The sequence below is a fragment of the Harmonia axyridis genome, chromosome 2 (genome assembly GCF_914767665.1).
Source record: "Harmonia axyridis chromosome 2, icHarAxyr1.1, whole genome shotgun sequence".
In the NCBI taxonomy this organism is placed as follows: Eukaryota; Metazoa; Arthropoda; class Insecta; order Coleoptera; family Coccinellidae; genus Harmonia; species Harmonia axyridis.
The window spans coordinates 62,676,225-62,695,536 of NC_059502.1; the positions used below are offsets into that span (position 1 = coordinate 62,676,225).

At 36.7% G+C, this 19,312-nt stretch overlaps 1 protein-coding gene across 16 annotated transcripts in view; it reads left to right on the forward strand.

Moving 5' to 3' along the window:
* Positions 1-19,312, forward strand: part of LOC123672919 (ankyrin-2-like) — a 178,751-nt gene that overhangs the window by 45,004 nt on the left and 114,435 nt on the right. For all 16 annotated transcript variants that reach the window (XM_045607269.1, XM_045607272.1, XM_045607275.1 and 13 more), the window contains 10 exons: positions 1,603-1,704; positions 4,700-4,996; positions 5,189-5,344; positions 7,319-7,645; positions 9,785-10,061; positions 12,837-12,997; positions 13,062-13,265; positions 14,471-14,917; positions 17,013-17,309; positions 17,677-17,848. In XM_045607269.1, the coding sequence (XP_045463225.1) occupies positions 1,603-1,704; positions 4,700-4,996; positions 5,189-5,344; positions 7,319-7,645; positions 9,785-10,061; positions 12,837-12,997; positions 13,062-13,265; positions 14,471-14,917; positions 17,013-17,309; positions 17,677-17,848 (2,440 nt within the window). The remainder of the gene's footprint in view (positions 1-1,602; positions 1,705-4,699; positions 4,997-5,188; positions 5,345-7,318; positions 7,646-9,784; positions 10,062-12,836; positions 12,998-13,061; positions 13,266-14,470; positions 14,918-17,012; positions 17,310-17,676; positions 17,849-19,312) is intronic.

The window sequence follows — 19,312 nt, forward strand, 5'->3', positions numbered from 1 at the left end:
ATTACATGCTAGGGTGAATACCCCTCAGTGGTTCCAATTGAGTCACGTGCTTCATTGATAAGGGGAATACAATCAAGAAGCATAGAAAACTGGAAATGAATTCTGATATCAATTAAAGGGGAAACTCTCATTTCCGATTTTATTTTATTTGCTCGTGTAAACATCTATAATTTTGTACAATACTTTGATTCAATATTTGCGCAGAATAATTAATCATGATTATTGAATAATAATGAACAACAGAAATTATTCATTGGACCATGCTTGCAAGGAAATGGTCCAGTTCAACATAATACATAATTGACATGAGTAACAAAACCATAGATGAGTATGGATTGAATAGGTATTGTATCTCAATAAAAAATTGAAACAAACTTCTATTCCAGTAAAAATTTGATCCTAAAAGAAACTAAAACAACGACTTTTACAGAAATTGAATTTGATTTGTCTACATGCTCAATAATAATTAATACTTCCATTTGTTACCTTTTGAAGATTTAATTTTTAATATATCACTAAGCAATATCTTTTCATCTATAATCTGATCACTAGGAACATAAGAGCCATACATTGCTGTATGATCTACGTATAATTTATATTACACCCAAATTTTTAACTGGCTCCATTCACCAACGAGAATCGAGAAAAATGTAATATTTTGACTTACACTTTGATCTTCGAGTGGAAATCCTTGGATAATAAATTACTGGCTTCTTCTTCCTTCGACTTCTCCTTTCTCGATGAAAAGAATATTCTCTTTTGTGGGGAATGTTTTTGTAGGTATCCAGTTTGGGTGAAACTTTCAATACCTTTTAACATAAAAGGATAATTGGTTTTTCGCAGTTAAAAAGAGGCAGTATTATTCTTATTATCCGAACAGCAACAGTTGGGAATAAACAAAACGGAATTGTTTTCTTTGAATAACCTGCGCTGAATTTGATATAAATGACGTATACTTCTGAGAATTCATTGGGTAGATTTTCATCATGGATTTATCTTTTAGGAAATGAAGTGTAGATTTAGTTGTGTATCTTCTCATAAAAAACTCCGTTTTTGATGTCGAATATTCATTGCGAAATATTGGTTTTTACACAGAATCTATGATTCGATAGCCTCGCCACAGGGTCACCTCATGTCAAATCAGCATGATCACAGATTAATTAAGTTTTCACTGAAAAACATTTAAGAACCGAGATTGATTTGATTTGGCATCGTTTTGAAGTTGAATCACAGATTACAGATATCTGTAATCTGTGAGTTGAATGCTGTGTCAATTGAAACACGGTTTGATCAGTCTTTCATATCCAGAAACCAGGATTAAGAGATTCTTCATCTAATAAGAAGGTCATGTCGAACTCGATATCGGTGGTGGGCCAAAAACCTGAGACCAGACAGCCGGAGGGCCTCCAATAATGGTAATTGAAATAAAAATGAAGAAAAGACGATTGAACATGAAAATAATACATCGAATTAAACGGAACATCACATAGAAATAGATTGAGATATTTTATAAGAAGTTCTGACATAGAGTCAAAAAGAAATTCATTGAGAAATATTTTTCATTTTATGATTTTCAATTAAAATTGATTTTTTTTATTTCAGTCTGATGGAAATACGTCCTTTTTGCGGGCAGCACGCAATGGCCAACTAGAAAAAGTACTAGAATATCTAAAAACTAACATTGACATCAACACAAGCAATGCGGTAAGTACCATATATACATATGATTCATATATTATATAAGAAAAAAATCAGATGTATTTTTATATGCATCAAGTTACTTTTGAAGCTCTGAGCTGTGATTGTTAAAAGTCAGTCTTCACATTCATGTCAGTGTAAAAGTGTAAAAGGTAGAATGGTTCTTGAAAATTAGAGGAATCCAAGGGCGTAGTTGTTTTTTTCTTGGGGGGTTAATCGAAAAAAAATTTTTTGAAGACTTTGTTTACCCATATCTGTTATATCAAAAAGAAAGGTTTAATGACGAAGTTTGAACCAAAAATTACTCGAAATAATGGCATTTTTTTGATTCGATTGTTACCATACCATTCGATTGTTCCTGAATTGGGGGTACGAAGAAAAATGAAAAATTCCGTGAATAATTTTAAAAATAAAAAGTCCTATAAATCCGCCAATGTTTTGTTGTCGAGATATAGTTTCTTGAAGTCCTACTTTTTTGTGATGCATATAACATAGTTCATCGAATTTTTATTTATCTTCTCTACAGATTGGGTAAATAAGTACCAAAACTTATAATTCATTATTTATTCATCACAGCTTAATGGATCTTATGATAATTTGACTATAACATTTGTATCTCGAAAACAAATCGTTTCCGGACCCATGTTATAGGACTTTATTTTTTTCAAATGATCCGAGGAATCTGTCATTTTTGTTTGTACCTCCAATTTAGGAACACTCTGTAGAGTCAATTCAAAACTGCTATCTTCACAAATATATTGCAATTTGAATGAAACACATCAAACTGTAAAATACAGCACAGACAATTTTTGGATGCGAATAATAATACACATCATCAAAAGTCTTGGTCCCCCTTAGGTTCCTCAAGGAATAAACAATCTATGTTCTGGAAATGAGATAAATAGTCTCCTTTATTTCAACTGCAATATATTCGATAAAAAATCTTTGTTTATTACTCTTCGCTTCATGTAGGATGGGACAAAATAGGAAAAATGAGAAAAATCTTAATTTATCGATTATCTATTTTTGATTTATTATAGTTACTCCACAACTGAATCCAAATTCAATAGTCCGTCTTACTACCTCTTCTTTCCATCAACTGCCCAATACACCTAGGCATCCCACGTATCAAGTCATTGATGAAATTTTTCATTCTTCCTGAAAGGCTAAACTCAATTCCTGAAACGTTATAGGTGGGTTTTGGCGATTGGATATTGCTCTCCCTAAGTAACCCCATACGTGCTCAATTGTGTTCTTGTCTGGTGATTTTGCTGGCTAGTTCAATCTCTGGATATTGTTCTCTTTGAACCCTTTGTGTGTGGTGTGATGGGGTGTTATCATCCTGATTAATGAAATTATCCCCGAATTCCATGCGCAGAGATGTTTTCTATGTAGATGGCATTGTTCGTCCAACGATAATGAGAGGTTTATGGCGACCGAATATTGTACGTCCCAGCACATTATTGATCCGCCTTGAAACGGCACAACTTCCTGAGCGAAATTGAATCTCTCTAGTCTGCCTGGACCTCTCCAAATTCTTTCTCGTACATTGCTCCATTGTGGTGGAAGTCAGTCTTGGTGGCGTTCTGGCCATTACCGACGGGTAGCTCTATGTCCAGGTGATAGCAAGGGTACTTTCAGAGGTCTTCTTGCCCTTAAATTTGAGAAATGTAACTCCTTATGGTAATGGTACTGGTATGGTATGGTAGATCCTCAAAAAATTACTTGGAAGGGCTGTTACAGATACCTTTCGATTCCTTCGAGTAAAATTTGTGATATAATGGTCTTCCCTTGCAGATGTTACTTTACGTCGATCAAAGACCGGGCAACGCTGCCGGTTTCTAGGAAATGGGCCACTATGCGCCCTACTGAAGTCTTTGGGATATTCAAACGTTACGTAATCTGGTGGTCCGACAAAGCTTCTTGATGTAGGGCTGCTATTCTTTCCCGGTCAAACTGAGAAATCGGATGTCCCCAGAAAATTCTCAATATTACAACTTTCGTTATTCGCTGAAAACTGATCAACTTCGAATACACCTGTATTTTCCTGAACAAGAAAGAGTTTTTGCTGGTTTATTGTTTTCATTCATATAAGGTTCTACACACAAAAAATTGTCATGTTACATTCAACGAGTTGTATGTATGTAGGCTTGGTTAATCGATCGTCTAGAGGTAAGATTCGATTACCTGGCCTCTCCACTTCTTTGTTCGGTTTAAGTAATAATTAAACTCTTTTGAATTATAAACATCTATTTACAAAGCCACACTTACAGTACAAACACAGTTTTGAGAAGATCTTCATTACGTCTTAATTACAAGTTTCTCACTATGGTATTGAATTTCGTCTTTGACTCGAGTGTTAATTAATCTAAGCGTCTTCGAATATCACGTCTTCGTCTTTAATATTAGTCTAGGTCGTCTCTTCTTTAACTCGTTCGCGACTCGTTCAAATCTAGTCCGCGAACCGTCTTTTCGTCTTACGTCTTAAGTTGACCAACCGTCTGAACTTACCCCCACTTCGACTTAGACCGAACTTACCCCGTCCACTCTGAATATCCTTCCCTCCTTCCAGCTTGACTACACCCTTAAGGAAAGTACCATCCCCTAGTCCAATAAGAGTTTTGCCGTACCGCCCACAAAGATCTTCGCGGATACCTGGAAATCGAATATTCTCGAAGGACTAGAACCTGATACACAGATGTGACACATCTGGTACAACCGTGTTGTCTTCAAACTTTCCCAACCCCCCAGTAAACCTCTTCAAGATTTACAACTCCATGACATATCTGCGACCTCGAAGAATAACACATTCTTTTTAAATTATATGTACAATAACAATTCGTTCCCTGTAAATTCATTGAAACTGTCATGCCCTCGACACATGAAGAAACTGATAGGTCTCCAAGCATCCTGTTGACCATCTCAATTATTTACAGGGAACAATAACTGGATCCTACATGTATATAGGTATAGATTTGTAATAATTTCTTTTTTATTTCAGAATGGTCTAAATGCACTGCACTTGGCATCTAAAGACGGACATGTGGAAATAGTCGAAGAGCTCCTCAAGAGAGGAGCAATCGTGGATGCGGCAACGAAGAAAGGAAACACAGCACTACACATAGCTTCTCTTGCCGGACAAGAGGAAGTTGTTAAGCTTTTAGTTCAACATGGAGCTTCCGTTAACGTACAAAGCCAGAATGGCTTCACTCCATTGTATATGGCAGCGCAGGAAAATCACGATAACGTTGTCAAGTTCCTCTTGGCTAACGGGGCTAACCAAAGTTTATCCACTGAGGTGAGTTGAATTCTTTTGAGCTACCTCGAAGATTCTTCTATTTTTGTTACGAAATACATATTTGCATCGCAAATTCTTACTGTGGTGCTGAATGCTTGAAAAGTTTTAGTTCTTGTAATGCTCTTTATTTTGAACAACCATTCAAATTTGTTTTTGATGAATGTCTGTAAAACATATTCATCTTATCCATAGGATGGTTTCACACCATTGGCAGTGGCTATGCAGCAAGGACACGATAAGGTAGTGACCGTTTTACTGGAGAACGATACCAGAGGAAAAGTTAGGCTTCCTGCTTTACACATTGCTGCTAAGAAAGATGACGTGAGGGCTGCAAAACTTCTCCTAGAGGTAAGATATTATCGAAATTACAATTAATTTTTGTATAAGTTTTCCTTATTTTGATCAATATATGCTAATAATTTTAGACAATATACTTTCTGCAGATTTACAACAATAACTGCTTTCAATTCATAAATTCTGAGCAGAATTGCCATAATCTTCAAAGGCCTCTCAGCTCCATCGTATTTTTTTTTATTTCTAAGGTGTCATAAAACTTTAATTGGCCGATGAACTCATTGATTGTAGTTTGAAATCTATGCAAGTTCCAAAAATGAACTTAAATTGAACATAGAAATGATATGATCGAGCAAATCACCACGATGAAAGTTTTATGAAACCCACATTTGTCTATTAAGCATCATAAAGGATGAAGTGGAAATACATATTTCTGGAATTTAAATAGTGAGGTCAATGGCTTACTGATTGCTCAGGGAAATCGATCACCTAGCACCTGGTCTTATAATGAAAATAAATTGAAAACCCCCACTGATGTATACGAGTAGTATATCAAATTGATGTATTGGTTTTATGATCGAGGAAACTGAAAAAAAAATTCATTCTGAGTACAGAATACGATTAATACAAAAAATAATTTGTTGATATTTATACAATATGATGAATGAGTTGTCACATACTAATTTTGACGAATTTAACTCAGTACACGATATGACAATGTTACAGGGTAGTTTGAGTATTGTGAAAGCATAATGCAATATGTCACTTTCGCAACATGGGGTAGAGCATTGTCATGCTGAAAATTCACTTTATCATGTCTCTCGTTGTATTGCGACCATTTGTCTTTCACTGCACGACTCAGACGCATTAATTGCGTTCGATAACGATCGTCTATGATTGTTTCAGTCGATTTTACCACTCTCATAATACACTACGCCGAGCTGGTTCCACCAATTACTGAGCATGACCTTGGAACCGTGAATATTCGGTTTGGCTGTCGACGTGGAAGCATGGCCGGGATATCCCCATGATTTTCTGCACTTGGGATTATCGTAATGAACCCATGCGGTGCAGAAATCCCTTACGTCTTTACTTTGCAAGCAGCCGTTCACAAGCAAACAAACGCCTTTCAACATCTCTTGGTTTCAACTCGTACATTACCCAATTTCCTTGTTTCCGAATCATTCCCGTGACTTTCAGGCGTTTTGAAATGGCTTTTTGCGCCACCCCCAATGATTCTGTCAATACTTGTTGCGTTGGACACGAGTCTTGATCATGTAATCCCTCCAATTCTGCATCGTCGAAAACCTTCTCTCTTTCACTGCCTTGCTGCTCTTCGACGTCAAAATCATCGTTCATGAATCCTTCAAACGTCCTTTCACTAACAACGGCCTAACCATAGGTGTTTGAGAGCATTGAGAGAAAAAAATTGAAACCTCCCACAAATACCGAGAATTTGGTTCGTAAGCTGACATGTTTAATCGAGAATAACTTAATGATGCAGTCACAAATCGACTAATTTTTCGATGACTTTATGTTTTCAAGTACCAAAGCTCATTGTTAGACATCTACGATCTTTTTATTTGGACTACCAACATATAATAATATAATATAACCATGAATGATGATTTTTTTTTTTTTTTTTTTTTTTTGATTCTCACACAAGGTTTAATCCTCCGGGAGCTCACCTTCGAGAAAATTTGATTTCTGTTTGTTTCATGTCACGATTTTCTTTTTTTTCTTTCAATATTTTCTTACATTGTAAAATGACTGTATTTTGTTTTGAATGTAGACTAATCATGAAATAAACATTATTATTATTATTATTATTTTTATTATAATCTGTGCGAATCTGCGATATTCTCACACGATTATGTTCTACAAGATGTAGCAGAATGAACGGATTTTGTAGCCTATTCCTTGAGGGTGGGATGTTCAGTACAATTGATCCACAAAAATTGAATAAAATATTATGATCAAGTGTATGCCATCGTTTAGCAAACGAATTACCCCATACACTTTTTTCAGAATGACCACAACCCTGACGTAACTTCAAAATCGGGATTCACCCCCCTACACATAGCTTCACATTACGGAAATCAACCGATTGCCAACCTGCTAATTCAGAAAGGAGCCGACGTGAACTATTCTGCCAAGCATAACATCACACCTTTGCACGTGGCAGCGAAATGGGGAAAGAGCAATATGGTGTCTCTCCTGCTCGAGCAAGGTGCACATATCGAGGCGAGAACAAGGGATGGTTTGACCCCGTTGCATTGTGCAGCGAGGAGCGGGCACGAGCAGGTTGTGGATATGCTTTTGGAGAAGAGTGCTCCTATTAGTTCTAAGACAAAGGTAAGTAATGTTTTATTATGGCAGATTAAGACCTACGGAGGTCCAAGACGCAAGGAAAATATGCTTCTAAATTCTGTAGATTTGGAATCAATATACATTTGATTGGTACATATATTTTAAGAGTAGATGCCTGAGGTCGAAAAGAACCTTTCTTCTTTACAATTTTTTTCAATTCGGCTCGGTTGAAAAGATACAGGCTATTGAAAATCCACAAATAAAATCATTTTTCAGTTATATCTCTCAAATGGTTCTATCGAAGGAAGCCTTTTGAAATATAGTTTTCTATTGATATGATGAATCTTCTCGTAACACAAAATTGTATCCGAATATTCTAGTTTCTTCATTATGATGATTACATTCCATAAAAATGGCAGAAATTCAATGAAAGTAATTTGAACGCTCATTGAAAAAATTTCACAATTTCGAGAAATAAAAGTATTCCTTATAATTCTCTCGTATAAACTGAAACTAATTATATGTGAAATTAAAAAAATTGGGTACTTTGGCTGAATTGAACTCTTTTTTTCTAATATAGTAGCTCATGACCAAAGTAGAAATGTTATATCTTATATGGTTTGGAAAACTTTAGCGTGCACAGCTCATTATGCAATTTATAATTGCAATATCTTTTCATCTAGGTCGAATCGAAAAGAAAAATGAAGGAAAAATGTGTTCCTTTTGACCTCAAGAATCTACTGTTGAAATATATTTTCAAGTCAGAGACTCATCCTGTGTACACAACACATTGAAAAAATTAGAGGGACGGAAACATTTTTGTAGCTCATTTTTTCTTGAACCCTTAGGTGGATTGAAGCAATTTTTTTTTTATGTGACATGATATATCGAGAATAAAACTGTTCCGATGTTGTCCTCAGTAACTTCGTTTTTCATTATATACAGAGGTGAACAAAAAAGAATGAAGACTATGTTTTTATTCAGTTCTTATTGTGATAAATTACAGCAGGTAAAATGGTTTCAGTACACTGGAAAAAAATTTTTCATTTTATTAAAGAACCATCTGATTTCATTGATATAAAGTACATTGATATTATGATTCCCTCTTCTTGAGTATCACTGATCCAAAGTAAAAAGTATGAGTTGCAATATACAGGGTGTCCGGTAAAGACCACGTCAAACCGAGGGAGAATGTAGATCAAAGGATAACCCACCTGCTATGACAAAATTCCCATTATAAAAGTTTTTCCGTTTTCGAGATAAATTTTTTTTGGGAAAATAATGAAAACTTGCCTCTTTCAATAGTTTTGTCCTTACGGTTGGTACAATTTTACACCTTTTTGGTTAATTTTTCCAGTTAAATATTTCTGAAGAATGATTTTATCGTTTACACTAAAAAGTTTACACTACGAACATTTTAAAGGGGGGCCATGAGAAATATTTTTATTGGAAATTTTGGTAGTGGATTATTTTGTTCATGAAGTTTAGCCCATCGTAGTGGAACCAAAATGTGCCAAGCTACTGCTGCAAATTACACCAATAAATTGTCTATTTTATAGTGATTTCAAAACGGTATCACACAAGTCATTTGTTATTCGAAGAAAAAAGATATGGCTGTTTTTATCCAAATGGGTACGTTTCTGACAAAATCAAGTTTTTCAATTCTGTTAAGAAATCTTCGATGCTGCATTACTAAGTGAACAATGGCAATTGTTTACGTGCGAAAATATTACTCGCATAATTATTCATCTCAACGAAATTCAATTTTGCCGGCAAATTTTGCGAAAACATCATGCAGATCCAGATTTTTATAATGAGATCATTTGGAGCGACGAGTCTTCCTGTACCAAGGATGGGTCCAATTCCGTCATTAAAATTCTAATCCTCGATTGGGTGAAGCCTATTGGCTACCTGCATAGATTAATGGAAGATTGAAATTTTAATGCCGCATTAAATTTCAATGGACATTCCTGGAACTGGGTGTATAATCCAAGATTGAATGGAATTGTTGTACCCCTAAACAGTGTGCAGATATAGCAAATTGATCAAATGAATCAATAAGATTTTTCTGCCTTTCTCAATTTTGACCCCTATGTCTTTGTTATCGAGAAAAATATTTATTGATTTTTAATTTTCGGATCAAAGACATTTCGAAAATTGTTTTACTCTTTTGATTTTCCACAGAACGGCCTAGCACCATTACACATGGCAGCACAAGGAGATCACGTGGATGCCGCACGAATCCTTCTGTACCATCGCGCTCCTGTGGACGAGGTAACTGTGGATTACTTGACAGCGCTTCATGTGGCCGCCCATTGTGGACATGTTAGGGTGGCGAAATTATTGCTCGATCGTCAGGCAGATGCAAACGCTCGAGCCTTGAATGGTTTCACCCCTCTTCACATAGCCTGCAAAAAGAATAGGATAAAAGTTGTCGAACTCCTTCTCAATCACGGCGCATGTAAGTTACTCATTTATGGTTCAATAATCGAGATATGGGTTTTCGAGGGGGTTGCAATATTCATTCAAGATAACAATAACAATAACAATAACAATAATATTTATTAATCTCAAAAATTATTCACAACATCAAAATCAATGCAAACGAATAAAATAGAGACAAGTCATAAAAGAGCTTATTTTCTACAAAATGAAATAAACTCATCAACTGAATAAGGTTCACAATCTAAAATAAAATTGTAAATGCGCCTTCTAAACAAGGTTATATCTTCAACCACCTGTAATTGCTTAGGAAGCAAATTAAATAAACGCATGGCCATATAGAGTGGTCCCCTTTCAAACCTAGTAGTACTGTGAATAGGAAGAAGGAAAGGATAAACTTGACGAGTATTAATTTTATTGACATATGGCAAAAAATAGTTTTTCCGTAACTTAAGGAAGATAAATAGGCGATAAATGTAAAGACCAAAGACAGTTTGGATTCCATTAGATCTGAAAACTCCGCGACAGGACTCACGAAAGCCCAACCTATTCATTATTCTCATCACTCTTTTCTGGATGAGAAAAATTTCATCGGCACCAGACGAACTGCCCCAAAAAATAATTCCATATGCCAGCACAGACTGGAAACTAGCAAAGTAGAGAGCTCTCACCACAGCACTCTCCAACTTGTCCCTCATCATGAAAATCAAGTACGCCGAAGAGTTGAGAGACTTCCCCAATTTAGACACCTGATGATCCCACCGCAGGTGTTTATCTAGAGCAACTCCCAGAAAATTTACAGAATCCTCCAATTTAATTTGACCGTTACTATGACACAAAAAAGGAGGATAGTTCTTCACCGACTGGCTGCCATAAAAGAAAATACCTTGAGTCTTGCTATGATTTAGAATAAGACCACTTTCATTACACCATCTATCAACAGACAAAACCGTATCCATTCCAGCCCTGCTACAGGACTCGACATCACCTGATATAATCAAAAAATTGCTGTCATCAGCATAAAGAATCGACTTACAATTAGCAGAGGTCTTAATATAACAAAGGGAATTCACAAAAACAATAAAAAGCAAAGGGCCCAGTACACTTCCCTGAGGAACGCCCCTAGTAAGAGATCGTTCCCCAGAGAAGTGGACTGCACCATCTAGAGTGAGGGTAACCCTCTGACGTCGATTGCTTAGGTAGCTCTCAACAAATTTCAAAGAGATATCCCTAATCCCACATAACTCCAGTCTAGCCAATAAGGTTCTATGCTCAATGGAATCAAAAGCCTTGGTCAAATCGAACATCAAAGCCAATGGAACTTCATCACTCTCAAGCGCCAAAAGAACAGAATTTAGCAACTCAAATAAAGCAGTCTCGGTACCTCTATCTTTCGTGAAACCATGCTGACTATCAGCAAGAACATTAAATTTTCGAAAAAAACTGATGAGTCTGACGGCAAAAACCTTCTCAAATATCTTAGAAAAACTAGATAGAATACTAATAGGTCTATAGCTACTGAGGTCACAGGTATTTCCCTTCTTGAAGAGTGGTTTGACCAGAGCAATCTTCAGCTCGTCAGGAAAACAACCCTCTCGGAAAGCGCAATTAATAAGATGAGCAAGAGGGCCTCCTATTATATGAATGGATTTTTTTATTATCGAAATCGGAACTCCATCGTGACCTGAAGAGTTAGAGGTTTTCAGCATCTTAACGACATCACTAACATCTCTCTCTGTGACATCAAAGAAATAGAAAGACTTGCTCATACCGTGAGAAGATTTTAAGGATGAGACTGCTCCAGGAATCCCAATATTCGTCTGGTTGGCAACGTCTCCCACGAACATATCATTGAAACTGTTGCAAAGATCAACAGGATTTTCTGACTGAAAAGGCAAGTTTTTTTCAGTGCTCTTACCTGATAGTGAATGAATCACCCTCCATGCCGCCCTCGATTTGTTCTGAGAATTTGCTATGAAGTTGCTGTAATAAGATTTAATAGCTTGGGTAATTGAGCTATCATACTGTCTCTTAAAAGATCGGTACAAATTTTTGAACTCAGGTCGTGATTCAGAAATAACAAGAAGGTTATCCAGAATTTTCTTTTTTTCGACAATATGCGGACTTAATTTACAAATATCACTCCGTGATCTGTATTTGACTTCCTTCAGGGGACAATAAGTATTAAAAATTGATTGAAAAATAGAGATGAAAGAGGACCACTTCGTATTGACATCTTTTGATGAATCATAGATTTTATCCCATGAAACAGTTGATAATGCTTCAAGAAAGTCATTTACAACTTCTTCATTCATTTTTCTTATAGAAAACTTCTGTATCTGACACTTATCAACTAAGATATCAGGAACTGTCAATTTCAAGGCAACATGATCTGAGATATGGCATTGCAATGTTTCACAGAAACCGCTAACATTGGATAACATATTATCCAAGCATGTTCCTGATAGAGGACGAGTAACACATGCAAAACTTAAGCTAACATTAAACATTTCAATTAAAGAAAGAAAATCTCTAGAGTCGCGGGAGTATGACAGAACGTCAATGTTGAAGTCACCAGATATGATTCATTCGTGTCATCACTCATCTGACACAGTCGATGAATAATGGTTTGACGAAATATTTCGAGCAGGCAGTTTACTATTATGTATTTAATTGTCTTCGCTGGGAGCTGAATTCACACTGTCAGATTAGTCTAGTTAACTGCTGGTGAAAGTACCGAAATGACATACAATTTCTATTCATAATCGAAAACTTGATTTTCTATTATTTATAGGTATTGGAGCTACGACCGAAAGTGGTTTAACTCCTTTGCATGTGGCCAGTTTCATGGGTTGCATGAATATCGTCATATACCTTCTTCAACATGACGCTAGTCCGGATATACCAACTGTACGGGGTGAAACGCCCCTTCATCTAGCGGCAAGAGCCAATCAAGTGAGTAACACAAAAATTTAAGTCTTCCAAACGGAATAAATATTAATTTGAATTCTGTTCTCAGACTGACATCATCAGGATTCTCCTCAGGAATGGTGCACAAGTGGACGCGCGTGCTCGAGAACAGCAAACTCCTTTACATGTAGCCTCTCGTCTAGGAAATGTCGATATCGTTATGTTGCTCTTGCAACATGGCGCTAAGATTGACAACACAACAAAGGATATGTATACGTCATTGCATATCGCCGCGAAAGAAGGTCAAGATGAGGTAATTATGACTAATTGGAAAGTATTAAATATTTCGGGCTCTCAATGGACTCATGTTATACTCAAGGTTGATGTGAATACACTACTATTAGTGTATTCACATCAACCTTGAGTATAACATGAGTCCATTGAGCGTCTAAAAATGTAATCAGATATTCCAACATAAGATGCGATTTCTGTCAAAATTCGAAAATTGAAGTTTTGTTCGCAGTTTTGTCATCAGCAGGGAATAATTAGTATCGAGTAGATTTCGGAAATTATGCAAGATCAGAAGATCATGCACCACTTCACAACCTGTAACACTGTTCTCCTAATTTGCATTAATTTTTCTGATTATCGAAGTGAATGAAATATGGAGTTTTGGTGTCTGTTATTTCAATCGGATGAAACATCAGTGAAGTCAAAAAAAGCGGCAGAAAAATATTAGTTGAATTTAGGTTAACTGTTATTATCAATGACAAATCACAATTATTTCTTTAGGTTTCATCTCACAAAGTCGATAAGCGCTATGTCAATTCGAAATACTTTTGTGCGAAGTTCAGTAGAAATAGTTTGTTAACATAATTTCACTTACACTCTTATGTCCTTACTCTTGTTTCATGAAAGTTTGAGAAATTCGATCTTCAGATGTATAGTTTCAATTGTGCTCCTAAAATGAGGACGTAGTTTAATATATTTGCGGATATTATATCTATTCTATTTATCAATGATTTTATCAGGGAATATTCGAAGAACCGTGATGAATTCCTCATTTTAATTCAAAAAAATAAGTTTATGAGTACGCACATTTCAATTTATTTCAACCCACTGAAAGAGTTTGAAGAAGATGATAATATGTCTAATCGATTCTTAGGCCGCTGGACACTTGGGTCTTTGCGGCTCAGTCGCAGGTAGTTTTTCGCCGGTCTCGGGATAGATGTGCAAATCTTCACTCTTCTCGTTGTCGGTGCAAGTGTTGAACATATGTTGTAGTTGTAGACTGGTCTGAACTCAATTGAATTATTCGCCCTGAAATGCCGAGTTTTATGGGCATTCAGGCTGTTTTCCATTCGACCGTTAGCAAAGCCTTTCCACGGATCCCTTAGGGGTGAGGCTTTGATAATCCTTAGTTTGTACACCGAATTCTTCAGTTCTCGGACTATTTTCGAAGGAATCGATAGATTCCCTACATTGTTAAAGACCTAACTCCTCATCCTGTATTTGTAGGTTGCTGCTGTACTGATCGAGAACGGAGCTTCCTTGAATCCAACAACAAAGAAAGGCTTCACACCCCTACACCTAGCGTCCAAGTATGGACATCTCAAGGTCGCCAAGCTGTTAGTACAGAAGGAGGCACCGGTTGATGCTCAGGGAAAGAACGGCGTAACCCCGTTGCACGTGGCGTCTCATTACGATCACCAAAACGTTGCCTTATTGCTTTTGGAGAAGGGGGCTTCCCCGCACGCGGAGGCCAAGAATGGCCACACACCTCTGCACATTGCCGCCCGTAAGAATCAGATGGACATAGCGAACACTCTTCTGGAGTACGGGGCGAAGCCGGACGTTGAGAGTAAAGCTGGGTTCACACCTCTACATCTTAGCTCGCAGGAGGGGCATGTTGAAATATCTTCGCTTCTGTTGGAACACAACGCCACCCCTGATTTTCAGTCGAAGGTGAGGTTTCATTTTTTTGAGTTCAGAATGTTATAAAGCAGTTTTAGTAACGTCATTCTAATACATAAAAAATTTTAAAAGTGTTTAAAAAAACGTTTCGACAACGATGTTTGCCATCTTCGAAAGCTAGAAGTTACTGTTATTTCTTGTTAATGAAATACTAATTTCCTTCATCATTTTTTGGCACTGGTGATTGAATGCAAATTTTTAAAGTTCAAAAAAATAGTTTTTCCTTTGTAGATTTCACTTGACCATCCAGAATAAATGAATTGCATTCTGAGGTTTTCTATGAGTCACTTCCTCCATTTATCACCTTTTTTTTTGTACATCAATGTCTTCATTAGACAATTATTTTATTTCTATTATTATCAATCGTTTCTTGCAAAACGTCATTTTCAAGACATTTAAGGTTGAATGATATGATTGTGAAAACTCTATGGATTTCTTCTTAACCATTGATCCTCCCCTTATTATGGAAATGCAGGGAATATAACTAAGGCCATGTTGATGGAATTATCTTGTATAATCTAAGTCATAAATGAATAACTTCCTTTCATCAGAAATTATTTTCTGATATGCAGGGTGTTCCCAAATAAAATTATTCAACAAATGAGTGATTTTTTAAATGGAACACCCATTAAATTTTTGCATATTTTCAATGCTCTTCAATACCTCTATCATGATGCAAAATATTAGGGATATTTTTTCAACGGTACGGAATTTCTTTTAACTTAAACTCAATTCAGAGTGTTACATTTGAAAAAATCGAGAAAAAACAATTTTAAATTCTTCATATTCGAACATTGATAACGGACACCCTGTATAAGAGAAGTTGATCATTTAGGAACGATGACTAGGCAAATTCTTAAGTTAAAAGAAATTATGATCAAATCTTTTTTCTGAATAAGATCCGTACCGTTGGAAAGATATCCCTAATATTTTGTATCATGATAAAGGTATTGAAAAGCATTGAAAATATGCAAAGATATAAGGGATGTACCATTTAAAAAATAACTCATTTGTTGAATAATTTTGGAAACACCTTTATATCAGAAAATAATTTCCAGAGATGCAAAATTGAAAAAATAAAGGGAATGCTTTCCAACTAAATTACTAAAACGTCTGGTTTGGCAGCTATGGAAGCCTAACGCACTATTGCAGGACACTGTTTAACAGTAAAGCTTCATTTTTAAATAGACTTTAGTTGATAGGAATGAGGAGAGTTATATTCAATCGAAACTAGTTTTCAATAATTCAATACGAAGGCTTGATATATAATTTAAACCAGCTAATTGGGCTGACTCAAAAACAATACATTTGGTTCTTTCTAACATTGTCTAATCTCTAATAGTAAATAAACACTGGTTGATCGAAGATTCCACCTGCGAAAAAATTGATTCAGCCAGATATCATGTATCTGTACAAAGTTTCGAAAAAACGTTTTATAAAAATAATGGGCCTACACTGCCTCGTGCGTGAAAATAGCCAAGTTGACAATTTATCTATAATGGAATATGCAATAATAAATAGGAATTCGTAAATATGTCCTAGGATTAGAAGAGATCATAGTATGTTATTATATGTAGCATAACCAATTGCATGCTTCATGCAAAATTGTATGGATAACGTAACCAAAATCATAGAAAATTCAAGAATATCGACAAACAAAAATGTAATATTTCATTTAAAATAGATCCGATCAAGTTGAAATTTTGCATATGTACGAAAATTCTCGAAAAAATTCTAGTAGGATTTAGAAAACAACGAGGAAAGCACTGAAATTAAGTCCACTTATTATTGGTTCAGCCTTGATCGTTAGGTCAGGCTGGCGGGGTCAAGTACCGACGACCTACCTATTGTCGGCTGAATTATTCCGATACAAAATTTTAACCACGATATCTGGAGATATGATAGAATATTATGTGGATTGCCTGATTGAAAATGAGAAATAGGTACCACAAGATGACAGAGGTACTTTCGGTAGCTCCGTCATTGTTTTATTGATTTTCAACAGTATGGTTAAAGGTTTCTAGAAATTACCCCTTACAATTATCAGGATTGGGATCAGGATATTGATAACTATTTTTTCTTTCAGAATGGCCTTACGCCTATGCACTTATGCGCACAAGAGAACAAAGTATCAGTCGCAGAACTGTTGCATAAAAACGGTGCTGAAATCGACAAACAAACGAAGGGTGGTTACACCCCCTTACACATAGCAAGCCACTACGGGCAAGCTGATATGGTGAAATTCTTGTTGTCGAAGGGAGCCAATGTAAAAGCCACAACCTCCCTTGGATATACACCACTTCATCAGGCAGCCCAGCAAGGCCACACAAATATTGTCAACCTCTTATTGGACAATTCTGCACAACCCAATGCAGTTACGAACGTGAGTGTTCGAATTTTCTGTCGAAATATTATACTTAGATATAAGAAAATAGTTTTACGCCGTGCAGACAAATTTTCAACCCCGGAAAAAGTACCTCCCCGGGCGGGATTCGAACCCGCAACCTCCGAATCACTAGTCCGTCGCTCTACCAACTGAGCTAACGAGGGATTGAAGATCCTCCGCAACAGTTAGCTCAGTTGGTAGAGCGACGGACTAGTGATTCGGAGGTTGCGGGTTCGAATCCCGCCCGGGGAGGTACTTTTTCCAGAGTTGAAAATTTGTCTACACGCCGTAAAACTATTTTCTTATATTTATTCCCACAGACGTTACAATCACTTTCGTATTATACTCAAATTTGTATTTTCAGAACGGACAAACCCCGTTACATATTGCCCAAAAATTGGGCTATATCACAGTCATCGATACCTTGAAAAAGGTCACGGAAACGGCTCAGAGTCCAGTTTCATCGGAAGAGAAATATCGCGTTGTTGCACCAGAGCTGATGCATGAGACTTTCCTATCTGACTCGGAAGAAGAAGGTATGCTAGGTTTTTTATTTTATTGTCATTCTGCTTTATATGTTTTCATGATAGCATGATCACATCTTTGTTTCTTTATACAAGTTGATAATTAAATATTCGATATTATGTTACTAAAACTTGTTCAAGTCCATTGCTATATTGAATACTTAAAAAACAGAAGAAATGAAAAATTTCAAATCTTGCATAGATCTCTCCCATCAAATTAACACAAAAATACTATCATATGTAGCACGGGGAAGAGGGGCTTACTGTCAACCCCTCGAAAACATCAATAATTCCATTCACTCTTGAAGAAGGAATCTCGACCTCAGAGCTCTGGTCTTAAAAGGTCAGACTCTGCACTTCTCTAGTGAGTGCAAATATCTAGGTGTTATCCTGGACAGTAAACTGAACTGGGGGAAACATATAGATAAGACTCTATCCAGAGCCACGGCGGCTATGTGGGCATGCAAAAGACTCTTTGGAAAGACATGGGGAGTGAAACCGAAAAAGGTACTGTGGTTATACCCAGCGGTGGTACGCTCTTTTGTCACCTATGCATCTCTAGCATGGTGGACAAAAACCGAGGAGGTCACCAGACGCATCAGGTTGCAGAAACTGCAAACTACAAAGGCACCTACGATTTTGAAACGCCCTTTGAAACGGTTATGAATGACCGTCCTAGTGCAATAATTCTCGTAAATCGTCTGGACAAAAAGTCATCCATATGGTTCACAGATGGATCAAAAACAGAGAAGGGCACCGGCATTGGGATATATGAACCTAAACTGAGGATCTCTAAAGCCCTGGGAAGTGAGCCCTCGATTCTACAGACCGAGATAATGGATGTCTATGTATGCGCCCAGGAGTGTCTCAAAATGAACCTCAAGGGGGCGCATATCTACATCACCACGGACAGCCAAACCACGCTGAGATCCCTGGAATCGTGTTGTCAGGGGTCTTTGCTGACTTGGGAGTGTCGTAACACTATGAAGCAACTGGCCAGAGGAAATAAGGTGACTCTACTATGGGTACCAGGGCACTGTGGGGTTGAAGGAAATGAAAGAGCTGATGAACTTGCAAAAAGTGCATCAAGGTTAACACCTGCTGGACCTGAGCCTTTCTGTGGGATAGGAAAAGACCAATATAAAGCTGCGGTCCAGCTATGGGAGTTGAACAGCAGGACAATCCACTGGACTAACACTCCTAGACTTGTTCAGGCAAAGAAATTCGTGAAGATTTCACCTACCTACGCCAAAAAGCTCCTGAAGCTGTCGCGAGCCGAGCTTCGGGTGATGGTGGGATTTTATCATTTTGCCTTGTTTGCTTTGATGTTGCCAAGTGTTTTAAACTCGGTTTTAAATCTTACTATTTTCCATAGTAGGTACTATGATCAGTATGCAAAGATGAATTATTTTTCTTCAAAATAAAATGTGTGGTAGAACTGGTTCAAATGAAATTGTAATTTATCATCAAGATTTT